General features: G+C 49.9%; 1 protein-coding gene across 1 annotated transcript; it reads left to right on the top strand.

The window, feature by feature from the left end:
• Nucleotides 1-2,774: 2,774 nt before the first annotated feature.
• LOC6554497 lies at nt 2,775-13,539 on the top strand. Its single transcript, XM_001981906.3, has 7 exons — nt 2,775-3,042; nt 4,556-4,864; nt 4,937-5,063; nt 8,872-9,261; nt 9,325-10,052; nt 10,117-10,392; nt 10,448-13,539. Exons 2-7 carry the CDS (start codon nt 4,570-4,572, stop codon nt 13,459-13,461), a joined length of 4,830 nt encoding a protein of 1,609 aa, XP_001981942.2. The 5' UTR covers nt 2,775-3,042; nt 4,556-4,569; the 3' UTR covers nt 13,462-13,539.
• The last annotated feature ends 22 nt before the right edge of the window (nt 13,540-13,561 follow it).

Below are 13,561 nucleotides of genomic sequence, written 5' to 3'. Positions count from 1 at the left end.
GAAACTTTTCGACTGCCGATTTCAATTACCCCGACAATGGACTGCAGATTGTCGAGTGGGGCGGCTTTTGGGGCAAACCCTTTTCTTTCGCCGGTCGTCTGCATGTGAAAGTAAGAAATGAGTGGCGCGAAAAAGTAAGAAAAAACACACAACATTCAAATAAATTATAAATTACAATGGGGCGAGGGGGTAAAACGTAAAATATGCGAAACGAAAGCGAAGTGAAGGCAGCGTCAAAGGCAACCTCGTGTATTATTTTATTATTCCAGCGATTCTTTTCGTATTCTGCCGCCGTCTCGCACTCTTTATCGCCCTCTCTTCTAATTACGAAGCACTCCGGGTCCGCCTGTCACTGTGTGCGTGAGCGGACCACACACCAACACTCACACTCGCACTCACACTCGCACTGCCACTCGCCGCTTCTTACGCTCGTAACAGTGACCCAGTCTCGAGCTTGTGGCTCCCAAAGCGGCTCCGCTGCTGTCGTCATCGCCGCTGGGACAGCAGTTCCATTCCGATTCCACTTAACGCCCACGCCGCCCCTCGCCACGCCCCTTGGGACTCACTGTCAGAGCTTTTGGGGTTTTTTGTGCATACGCTATCTGAGGGTGCTAGACAGTTCCAAATCTTAACAGCAAATACGCATTTACGGCCTTATAAAACTTTATTATATTGATTATATTTCCGAGCTGTTCTGATACACAATAGGCACGTTTGATTATTTTATAGTAATTCTGCCAGTTCAAACTCCAAGGCACATCCATATTATATGTTCAAGACAATGTGCTCTGTTCGCCTTCGTTGCAATGTTAGAAGAAGAGGTATCGATCATTCGACTCCGTGTGCTCCATCTGCCGTTTTCGTTCTTATCCCCATTTTGGAGGGCGCTCACAGTTCAATTGAATCCAATTGACCAAGTGCGTGGCTCTTGTCAAGCAAATACATTTGCTTACGTATACTTAATTTGCGAGGCGTATACGTAATGCAACGCCCACGAATGCACCGCTCCGCCAGCCAGTGGGATCGGGAAAGGGGAATGCGGATTGGGGAATGCTAATTGAGCCCATTTAGGACGCTCTCCTCTGCATTACATTTTACCTTTGACTCTGCAGCTGCGGCGCAGTTGATGATCCAACTCTACGGTTTAGCCCGATTCTCAAGCGATTCCATCACCGATTTCGATCTGATAACATTACGTGTAAGTGCAGCTACAAGCGGCGAGAATACGGCCATTAGTCCAAATGGTAGGGGAATTTCAAGCTCGTGAGTAAGCGCTTTAAGTCCCTGCAAATGGCATTAGCCCAACCAATTTGGCGTTTGCTCGTGTGATGTGCACGATAACTAGTACTAATAATGTTTGGAAGTCATAAATTATTGCAGGTATTCATTGTTTTGGACCCGCTTTCCGGGAAGTATAACAATTAAGGCTGTGTGTTTATTTCTGCACCCACGCAAAGGGAAATTCTTTCTAATTTGAGATGCGCCAGCATACACTCCCAAAAAATTGAAATCCACTGAAATATTTCGTATAAGTTGCTGAAGTAGGCAGTGCTCTAAAGGGTTTTACTAGGCATTATATAGATACCCAGTTCATTGATCAGCCAGATTCCCTGGTGCACTGTATGTATCCCCCAAGACACTCGACTAACGATGTCAAAACTCTTTGCCAACGGCAACGGCATTTCCAATCCCATACCCACCACTTCTATTTTCAGACATTTTGCAGTGCTGATGTCATTTGTTTTCTATGCATATTCTGCTTTTCGCTGGGTTCCGTTCCGTTCGGTCCAGTTTAGGTATAGATTGCTCGATTTCCATCGCGGGGCCCGGGATCTATGGCGATTGTTAGCGTTAGCGTTAGCGTTATGGTTGTCACCTGGTGGGGGTGAGACCCCAGCATCTCCATTTACGAGGTGCAATTCCTACGGCTGACCCAGGTGATCCCGACGTGGCCAAGAGTACAAGTAAAAGCCGTCTCTCGCCCGCCGCCGGTAACAACATTTCTTTGTTGATTATTTTTACTTCTCGAGTGTGCTTCGGCTGGCTTCTCTTTCGCTCTGCTTGATTTTTTCACTTTTTCCTGCATGCGCTTGTGGCAAGAACTTTCTCTTCTAATTGAAAGCAGTTCGATGGCGGCGGGCGATAAGCCGGCGGAGCGGTACGTAAAAAGGGGCAGCGGTCCGCTGAGCAAGCCAAAGCAAAGCATCCAGCTGGGCATCTTTTGATGAACCGGCTGCGATGGCGATGGATTGGATGGATGTGGATGTGGATGTGGAGCTGGCTGATCTGAATGGCCGGGTGACCAGTGGATCCAGTGGATCCAGATGAATGGCGATCGGATCGCACAGTGAGACATTTCTTATATTTCTGCCTTAATGGGAACTTTATGCAGCCGCAAGGCATTTTATCTCTCTCGCTTCGATTTGAATACGGAAAGAGGCGACGGCGATAAGCGCCAGCAAGTTGAAAATAAATAATAAATATTTAAGAGTAGAAGCTGGGTCTTGCTGCTGGAAAAAAGCTGAAAAAATGGGAAAAAAAACTGCCACTACTCGGGCAGTGAATGAAAGCCAGCGGAGAACTGGTCGTTTGCCTGGAAGACTCTTTTTTCGAGTTGACGTTGGTGCTTTTTTATCTCAAAGTGGGTTTTTTACTTGGTTTGTTTTTTTTTTTTTGTTATTTTGGTGAAGCTGTGGCATGTCTCGGGCTTTGCGGCTCGGCATCTTTGCTTCTTTGGCTTCTAATGGCAGCCGTGAGGTGAGAATCGATTTAGTTCGGTTTACGACGATCCCAGATACAAACGCGAAAAAGTTTTCGTTTCGGTGTGTGTTGTGCGGTGGACTTGGGTAGTACAACAAATCTTTGCCAGGTGCCAGGTGCCAGGTTGCCAGGAGGCGCCTCCAGGAGCATAGAAGCCAGCTGCCACACGTCAACGGAAGTGCAAAATACGAAATCGTAGAACCATCAGTGAAAGTTCCCGGCTAATTGCGGCAGGTGTTAATCACGGCAATTACGAACTACAAATTGCGCACCGCACTTGGGGTAAATCAATTTCCGTTTTTGCGCAAAAGATCATCCAACAAATTGATTATTATTAATGGCCGGAGTGCCACAGTTGGCTAAGTGAGCGTTACAGCCAAGTTGCAGCGAAAACTGCCACAAAAAAAGAAAACCAGCTAAAGCCGGTGGTCTGTAAAATTTCACTAGGCTCGCGATTTCCTGGCGGCTATTATTATATGATATTTTGATATTATATGTAGGCGGCTTTTGGAGGTGCGGACCCTTGATTTCTTGAACGAGGAAGCGAAAAGCGGCCTTATGCAAGCCCAGAGTCTTCAGACTAATTGCATAATTTTTGCCTAATAAAATGCGGTGCTCGGGTGCCCAGTGCATATTTATGTTGATAGTTAGATAGCTTTACTCAAAGCTATTAATCCATATCTATGCACTTTTGGTGCCAAGAAGTGTAGAGTTTATTGGGAACCATCCCACTGGTCAATACTTTAAAAATGATGGGTTAGTGTACAAATTGTAGGTAGTGAGCAGTTACCAGCCATAAAGTATTTATTGCAAAGACCACTGGCAATCTAGACGCCTGTTATGCGGTCATTGAGGCATATAAAGCATTCCGCATTGCGTCCAAATAAGCCAGAAAAAAGCCACCAAATAACCAGCAGACAAAGAAATAGCATAGAAATCATAAATAGAGTAATTAACTTTTAATGCGACAGCTTAAAAATAATCATGGAATTTAAGGCCTTCGTGGCCTTCACTTCTTTTAATGCATAGCTGTTAAAATAACTTCTCTTCGTTTTAAAATTGGGCATCACATGAAATCATTTTAAGACCCAATAAATCGAATCAACTGTCGACTGAGGAGCGTATTCAAAAATCACTCGTGCAAGACCAAATGAAATAAATAAAAAAAATGAAACTGCAGAAAAAGTGAACTGCAACAAAAAGCGCAGAAAGGAGAATAATTGGTTAGGCGATAATAAGTTGCAGTTGAGGTGCATTTTTTAGTATTGTAATTAGCTGTGGGCAGCCTAAAAAGTCAAAATTAAATAATACCCAGCTCTTCGCTATTATTTACAACTTTTTCGACGTTATAAGTGGTTGCCATTGCTGATGTAATCGCATCGCTGGAATCGCAAAAGAAGCAACGGCAGCAATTATACATTGATATTGATATTGGCGACCCAACGCCACGTAACTTTATTGATAATTATGTTTAATTCGCCCCTTATCGAACTTGGGCAGTTTTTGTTGCAACTTTTCGGCCTTGGGGCAGATTATACGATTTGTGGTTTTGCTGACTTTATCTATAGGCATCAACTTATTCTGCGATTAGGATTTACGTGTTTTCAAATTGTGCAAGAAGCATGCTTCTTTAAGGCAGTAGTTTCGAAATACATTGTATTCGTACTGCTTAGTTAAGATCCGTGGATCCCTACCAAATAGTGCAGGAAAACCGATGACTAATGTGCCTCCTCCTTGGAGATTCCTTGGGCAGCCTTTTCTCCCACTGAACTTGACAGCGAATAAACCATTGCAGAAGTCGCCGCTGGAATGTTGCAGCCATCACTTCTGGTGGCGCTGCTGCTCCTGCTGTTGCACTTGGAGCATGCCAGCGGCAAGCCGCCCACCAAGGAGCTGCCCCGACCGCTGATCCCGCTGCACGACCAGGAGCGGGAGGAGCAGCTGCAGCCGGAACTGGAGGCGAAGGCGACATTCCAGAGCACGCGGAATGGACGCTCGCGACGTCCCACTTTGATGGATGTGGCCTTGCAGCAGAGTGTGCGACAGGGTCTGGATGCCATGACCGAGCTGTATGGTCGGATTCAGCCGGAGATGCTGCGCAATGGTGGGTACTTCTTCTCCACTTCTCCCTAACCTTGAATCAAATCCTCGAACTACCCGTTTTACCCCGCCAAAGGCCAAACCCTGCAGGACAACCATCCGGCCGCGATGCTGTCCCGCTTCAATGCCCCCACCACGGACTCGGAACGCCGGGAGATGGCCGCCTATGCCACCATTGCCGCAGCCAAGGCCTTCCGCAAAAAGTAAGTTCCACGGGGTTCTGGGTGGGTGTGGGTGTGGGCTGGGATGCGTGGATTGTGGCGGGTCATAAGTTCATCAGCCGCAAATATGTGGCTATGACATATGAAAAAAGTTATTGGCCAGGGAAATGCGCGTGATTAAAAATCAAAGTGGACTCGAGGGTGGGTCAAGTAGTTGGGCTCATTTAGGTCGAGCCCATAAGGTTACACCCCATAAATAATCACACAAATTTAATACCCACCTTTCTTATGCAGCTAGTATTAGTTTAAGAGCCATATATAAATGTTATTTAAGCAAACCATCTACTAAAACACGTGTATGTAAGCTAAAAAACTCATTGCCTGTCCAAGATATTTCACTATGTTAAAAACCGAGCCACAGATGCAGGGGAAACAATGAAGTAGACATCTTATTCTGTGACTATAGTTATCATGGAATTAATATTGATTATTGATGGATTGCCGTGAAGAGCGATTCGTGGAAAAATGACTTACCAACTTTTCTAACAAAAGAAGCACCCCTCGCCCCGATCACCCACAAGAAGTGGGCATGGCCACTCTCGAGTTTGTGACCCCAGGCAATCTAATGCAAAAATACCCACAACTTTGTGTGCAACAACAACATGTAGGAGAAGACAAACGGCAGAAAAGTAAGCAATATTATTGAGTTGAGGACCGCTGCCCCGCCGCCCGAGTGCCCCCGCATCCACAATTACCAGCGGCAACTTTCTCGCTTGATTAACGAGTTCTACGGCATCCATGGCAGCAGCTACACAGCCAGCAGAGCTAATGAGTTGGAGCTGGGAGCTGGAGCTCGGAGCTCGGCGCTGGCAATCCGAATGGCCTGGAAGTTGGCTGAAGTGGAAGCTGCCACCCCGATGCCGTCCAGTGCCCCTTGCAAATACCGAATCGTAGCCAAAAACGATGGGAGTCCAACTGCGATTGCTCATGACTAAGAGTCAACTTTCACTTTGACATTGAAATGCCGCATAATTGGCGGACAAGAGCAAGCCACCAAAGCCGAATCCCACTTTAATTCCGATCCAAAATCAAAACCACTACCATATCGGTCTGTATTAGCGGCAGAGTAAGAAACGCATTGATCAGCTAGCAGCCTTAAACAGAAAATTCATATTAAAGGCATGCGTTAAATCTCTTACCAAAGCATCTGAAAAAGAACTATTTATAATTTGGAGCATACTTTTAGACACCTTTCTGTGCGATTTCTTTGGTTGAGCTAAGCAACAGTTTGTTTTCGCGTGTATGGGGTTTGTGGATGGGTGAATGTAAATTAAGGCGGTCCGGGTTAAACGACCTCTTTGGTCGGGCAGCGGAAATGGCAGCAGCTCCGACTCCAACTACATTTCCAACGCCGATTGCTGGCAGTTTTTCCAGTTTTTCCGCTGACAGCATTTTCACTTTTCACAATACGTGAAAACCCATGCGATTTTCCACACACGCACACTCAGAAAAGCGCGTCGGGCCGAGAACTTTCACCTGGGGCCGCCGAAAACTCCGGTGCCATCCACTCAGGTGATTTCGACTCAGGTGCAATGAGCTCTGACCGCGTCGAATGCAAAGCCGAGTGAATATGCCCGAAATCGCATTTATGTAATTGCAATCAGTGGAGCGACAAGGCGACGCGAGACGACATCGTCCCCAGAAAACAGACAATTGCCAGACAAAAGATGCTGATGATGATGGCCATTAATGGGAAAGCCTTTGCTCCACTCCGCTGTCCACAATCAAATTACGAAATGGCCAACATGTTCGGTTTGGCTTGGTTTGGTTTGGTTTGGCTTAATTAAATATCAACAAATACCATCGTCCGTTCGACGGCCGACTGAAAATGATGATCGTTGCCGAGATGCGGCTCGTTAATGGTGCCAAAAGCAGCATTTAGCCAAATTAGAAGCCAAAGAAAGCGACAGCGTTAGAAAAATATCACACTGTGCCTACATACATGGCGCAGACACATAATCGAATGGCACATCTGGGCAGCTTCAGATTTGGCATTCGCAATTTGATTACATCAATACAGCAACACTGAAAAGCTGAAATACAGAAAAGCTGAAATACAGAAATACAGAAATACACAAAGAAAAAACAGGGAAAGGCAAAGTTGCAGCTGCTGCGGCGTCGACTGCGGCGCCGACTGAGGCAGCGGCGGTACAACCGATACGCTGGCGATGAAAGAAAGAAAAAAACGAAAAAAGCCCAAAAACTGAAACACAAACAACAGGCGACTTTCGTTTTCTACCAGCCTCAAGCCCCGAAGACATACGAAAGTTTATTTTTTGTATTGTGCTTTTTACTGCTCCCAACCGCTCAGGGGGCAATGAACCCACACAGAAAGAAACAAAAGTGTGATAAAAACCAACGTTGCGGCTGCGCTTTGCGGCGAGATTGCGTATACGCCGCGTGAACTCAAGGCAAAGGGCGCCGGCACCTTTAATGCGCTTTTGCACGACTAAGAGCAGGCTTAGTACGAAAAATGTGCAGCGCAATGACAAGCGAACAATGCGCACTAAGGCCTGGGAAAGAAATGGAAAATATGGTTTCCACTTTCACCTGCTGAGGAGCGGGAAAACTGGAAAAACGTGCCGCCGCGATTATACACTTGCGCATCCATCCCCTTGGCGATCACCGAAAATGGCATTCAATCGTGGCTAATTATCGTGGATGTTCGTGTGTGGAAAAGTGAAAACTCCTAGAAGATCGATCCAAAGATCGCAGGAAACTATATGGCAGCCAGGAAGTCGAGTTGGCCCCATGTGATCTAGCCAGGAGAAAGTAGAAACGGCACTTTTCAACTGAGTTCAATTGGTGGTTTAACTTTATACTAATAAAAAACTCAGCACTTTTGAAGCTGAATCGTTAAATTGCATTTATTTGCCCAAAAACGCTTGAAATAATATGAAATATTAACTATATATTGAAATATATTCTACGAGATATTCTATGAGAGGAGAATCTATGAATCTTAGCGAAACTAAAATATTTTTGTAGGTAAACCTGCAGTTTTATTTGTATAACTTACCGAGCCCTTAAAAACAAATGCAATTTACACCAACACACTAAATCAAACAATTAAATACTACATGAACTAAATGCACCGTACTTTTATAACTAAATTTCAACTTAGCTGCAATGATCTTAAGTATTCCAGAATGGATTCAGAATGAGGACAGATTTATGAAAGTTTTGAAAGCTTTTGGGAAAATTGCCTTTTCTAGATGCCATTTAGTTAGTCACACATTAAATACTCCCTTGTGCCGAAAACAGTGAGTCACGAAATAGTGCTCCAATATCACATAGTTTGGCCAGCCATCAACACATAATGTGTTGTATGTCCAAAAAAACCCAGTGCGAGTGTTTCATGAGCCAGTGATTATACCCCTCGGGATTGAAACGAAATGGAAATTGACGAAAAAGAGTTGCTAATAAACGCGGCAAATGGAAAGCAAAAGCGGTTAAATTGAAGCCAGCGGCTGGCCACCGATTTCTTGTGCGTTTTTCCAACGGCAGTGGGCTTATAATTCGCCGGTGGATCCCAGTTGGAGCCACCGCCGAGTGGCGAACTCGTTTCCACCATCCACCACGCAGTCGGGCGTTTTATAAATAGAAGCCAGCGGCTCGAGCAGTCGGCACTCGATCACGAAATTTGAGCGCAGCCATGTCGTGTGCTCCTCACCCGGTGGCGGGATGATGGTGCCGGACGGTCCTGGCACCGTCATCCCACTGCCCACGCTGACACCAGAGTGCCACTGTCCGCCTCATTCGACACTGCCTCGATCTCTTTACTCGACAGCTTCCAGCACATCGATGAGCTGGCCCGCCAGTCGCACACGCAGCGCATCTCGCTGCGGCGCACCGCCTTGGAGGGACTCTGTCCGCCGCGGGACCCGCCGCCCTGCATGCCCGCCTCGGAGCGGTACCGCACCCACGACGGCACCTGCAACAACAAGCGCCGGCCGCGGTGGGGTGCCGCCCAGATGCCCTTCAATCGCTTCCTGCCGCCGGAGTACGGCGATGGCGTGGACACGGTCCGGAGCTCCGCCGATGGCAGCACCCTGTCCTCGTCGCGATTCGTCAGCCTTCTGGTGCACGGAGCGCGGGAGGGGGAGGCACCGCTCACCCTGATGATCGCCCAGTGGGGTCAGATGCTCGACCACGACATGACCTCCACGGCTCAGCCGCGGTAAGTGGAATCTGTCATAGGTCATGCTATCGATTACAAGTGTAATACTCTCTGTTACGACAGGTCCATCAATGGTTCCATACCCAGTTGCTGTGGCGGCAAGGACTTCCATCCCGCCTGCTTTCCCATCAAAGTGCCGCTGGACGATCCTTGGCTGGCGCCGCTCAAGGTGCGCTGCCTGGAGTTCCTGCGCTCGGCTCCTGCCCAGCGACGCGACTGCGTGCTGTCCTGGCGGGAGCAGACCAACCAGGTGACCTCCTACATCGACGCCTCGCCCATTTACTCGAACAGCGCCAAGATCTCGGACAATGCCAGAGTTTTCCGGCATGGGCTGCTCGTGTATGGGCGCGGTGATCCCGCCGAGGATGTGTGCCAACGCGGTGCAATCGCCACCAAGTGCATTCGATCCGGCGACGGACGCAGTGGAGAGCAGCCGGGATTGCTGGCCATGCACCACGTCTGGGTGGGCGAACACAACCGCATTGCCATGGAGTTGAGCGAACTGAATCCCCACTGGAGCGACGAGAAGGTGTACCAGGAAACGCGAAGGATTGTGGGCGCCATGTTCCAACACATCACCTTCCGGGAGTTCCTGCCCGTCATTCTGGGCAGGGAGGTGGTCAAGCTCTTCGACCTGGAGCTGATGCCCTCCGGCTACTACGAACGTTATAGTCCGAAGGTTAATCCCACGGTGGCCAATGCCTTTGCAGCCGCCGCCTTCCGTTTTGGCCACTCGCTGGTCCAGAACTCCTACACCCGCTGCGATCGCCATCACAATGTGATTAATAACAGTGAGTTTGGAGTCAGTTCCAGCTGCTTAAAGATTTCTTATTTACTTTGCACCTCTTCCCAAAGATGTCAGCCTGCATGAGGAGTTCCAGCGAGGTGATATCGGCTCGGCGGGCTCACTGCATCGCCTGCTGCGTGGCTTGGCCTCGCAAAGAGCCCTGAAGAGGGATGAGTTCATCACGCCCGAGCTGACCAATCACCTGTTCCAGACTCCTGGCTTTCCCTTCGGCTTGGACCTGGCTGCCATCAACATCCAACGGGGCAGAGACCATGGCATTGCTCCGTACAGTGCCTGGCGAGTGCCCTGTGGTCTGAGTCCCGTCCTCAGTTGGGATGACTTCGGTAAGTTGGGACCAAGCTCTTCCTCAATGTGCTCACCTGCTGGTGTCCATTTCAGCCAACGTGGTGGGTCCGGAGTCCGCCAAGCGCATTGGCCACGCCTACCGCAGCGTGCACGACATCGATCTGTTTGTGGGCGGAATCGCGGAGCGTCCTGTTGTGGGTGGCCTGGTGGGTCCCACCTTCGCCTGCATCATCGCCCAGCAGTTCAGTAACTCCAGGCGGGGTGACCGCTTTTGGTACGAGAATGGTGGCTTCGAGAGCTCCTTCACGCCCGCCCAGCTGCACTCCCTGCGCCGCGTGTCCTTGGCGCAAGTTCTCTGCCGCACGGTGGGTGGTGGCACCCTCCAGCCCCACATCTTCATTCCAGCGGAGTTCGCGGACAATGAGCGACAGACCTGTGGTATGGGCAGCCTGAGTCCCATCGACCTGAGTCCGTGGCTGGAACAGGATCCCTTCCACAATCAGCAGGTGCCCGACCATGTCTTCACCATTGGGCAACCCGAGTTGGGTTCGGTTCAGGTCATAAAGGAGGACAAGGCGGGCTTCTCCAACCGCGTGAAGCCCATCAAGCCGCAGGTGGAACTCAGTCCCTCCTCAGTCAGCGGCTTCCATCGACCCACCAGCGCAAACTTGACCAAAGTTAGTGACAAACTCGACCTGAGACGCAAGACGGTGACCAAAAAGACCAGTAGCAACAACAACCGACAGACCACTAGGAAACCCGCGGGTGGAGTCAGCAACAAGCTGGACAAGTCGCCCAAGATCACTCTAACCATCAAGAGCGTAAATGTGAGGAGACCTGAGGGATCGGGACCCAAGAGAAGGGTCATCATCAACAACGTGCCCGTAGAGCTACGAAGTTCGGGAGGCAATGCTACGGGCGAGGAGACGGAACCAGGAAATTTGACAGACGAAGACGAGTTTCACGAGGACGCAGACGAAGTGGTGGACGCTGAGGAGGTAGTGGAAGTGAGGGCTAGCAAGGATGATGCATCGCAACTGACCAAGACGGACTTAAGCCACAACAGAAATGACTCAAGGACAACGGGCACAGATCAGACTGAAAAGGATGCTTCCAGCGAACCCAAGGGAAAGTCTACCGAAGAACCGAAAACTGAAAGACGTGACGCCAGAAAGAAGGAACCGCATACAACGGCAAGGACTCCGGACAAGACAGCAGACTCTAGACTACTGCACCTCCAACGCAACCGTACCACCACCCCAAGGGTGTTTCAAACCAGCTCCACAGTGAGTTCGGAACGCTCCACGCGACAGACGAAGGCCCCAAAGGTCAGCAAGCCCACCAAAAGGGCCGTGGAACTGAGACAGTACCAGAACAGACCGCTGTACGAGAGACCCCACAAGGTGGTGGTCAACGGACCGAACGCCGACCAGTACGAGATTGAGATCAACATACGACAGACGAACAAGAATCCCGCATCCCGACCTTCGACTGCTGACTACGCGGAATACACGACTGTCAACAAACCATACTATAACTCGAACTACGCACCGCACTACATGGACTACGCCAGTACCACTCCGATTCCATTGCCCAGCTATGGCTACCATCAACCGCTCGCGGAGATTGGCAGTCAGGGGGTGAGGACCAAGCCACCGACCATAATTTACCTGAACGACAACGACGACCAACGGACCACAACTCGGCCACCGAACATCTTCCAGAACTTTCTGACCTTCGCCACGAACAGCTTCAATCCCTTGGGCATCCGCCGTCCCACGACTCCATCTCCGATCTCGCAGAGCCACAAGGAGCCAGTGCAGTTCGAGAACAATGCGGTTCACAGTCCGATCAGTAACTCGCACATACTGACCGGAGGTTCCTCCACCTCATACTCACCGCGACCGCCGTCGGTGCACTCGTATCCGGTGGCCACCAGTTCCCAGATTGGAGGCAATCCCGGTTCGGGGTTCCTGCACGCTTCCAGCAGCGCCGTGAGTGCGGGACACTTTGGCAGCATCTCCGGAGTGGCCACTGCCAACGGAGCGGACAGCACATTTAGCTTCAACATACGGCCACGTCCCAGTCCGGGTCCAGTTGTAAGCTCCTATCCAAGACCGGCTTCAAGTCAGGGCGGAGGTTCCCCCTACAGGCCCGACTACGCTCCTGGCCAGAGCGAACTGTACTACGACAGAGAACTGATCACTGACCGCCATCCCAGCCCATTTTCCGGATCAAGTTCCGCCCACAGACCACATCAACAGACATTTTACGGACGGACACCGGAGCTCAAGGAGTTGGGCAACAACAGCAACGAACTGACCCAGACGGGGCACAAACTGTACCTACAGGACTACGACTATGTCAGCAGGACGCTCTCCAACCTGACCACGGACGAAAGTAACCAACCAGATGACGACTCCGATTACGTATACGACGAAGACCTACCCAGCAATGATCTGGACAAGACGGAGACGCGACAGGAGGCGGAACCGAACGAATTGACCACCAAGAAGTTCGACATAGACGGCTACATGCGACCACAACTGATGCGAGACGCGACCTACAACTCGACCGGCTACAACGTGACCTCACTGGACGACAACTACGTAATGCCCATGCTGGAGAACAAGACGCGGACGAGCTACGTGACCGAGGTGCCCAAGCCCATGCTGTCCACCTCCAGCCGGAGTGTGACGAACAGCAAGGTCACCGTCTTTCCGGACAGCCTAGGAAAGCAGTTGGCCAACGACATCCTCGCGGACGAGACGACGGACGACTACGTGGACGCCAATGGGCAGACAGAGGCGCGACTAAAGGCCCAGAAGCTGAAGCAACTGGCCAGCGTGGCATTCGCACCAATAACCGTACTGACCAAGCCGGACAGACCGGACAACTGGGTGATCTACAACAAGGCCAGCGAGGAGCCACCACTGCCACAACCTCCATCCGTCAACATAGATGTGGCGCCCACCGGAGAGGTGCCCACTCCGATCAAGAACTTCTACAATGCGTGGCTAAAGCAGGACCTAAAGGCTCGGCCGGAGACATCACCAACCACATCGGAACCCACTAAGAACACGGTGGCAGCAGCGGACAGTATCTAGAAATGCCAAATTAGCCCTAGATTGCTTCTTTATTTATTTACACTTCAAAGGCAAGAATTCAATCCGACTATCTGCGAACCAAAGTGTATTATTTCTAATA

This window comes from Drosophila erecta, unplaced genomic scaffold (genome assembly GCF_003286155.1).
Source record: "Drosophila erecta strain 14021-0224.00,06,07 unplaced genomic scaffold, DereRS2 tig00000000-arrow-pilon, whole genome shotgun sequence".
In the NCBI taxonomy this organism is placed as follows: domain Eukaryota; kingdom Metazoa; phylum Arthropoda; class Insecta; order Diptera; family Drosophilidae; genus Drosophila; species Drosophila erecta.
Note: the sequence above shows the minus strand (reverse complement) of the source record. Positions and strands in the feature narration are given on the sequence as shown.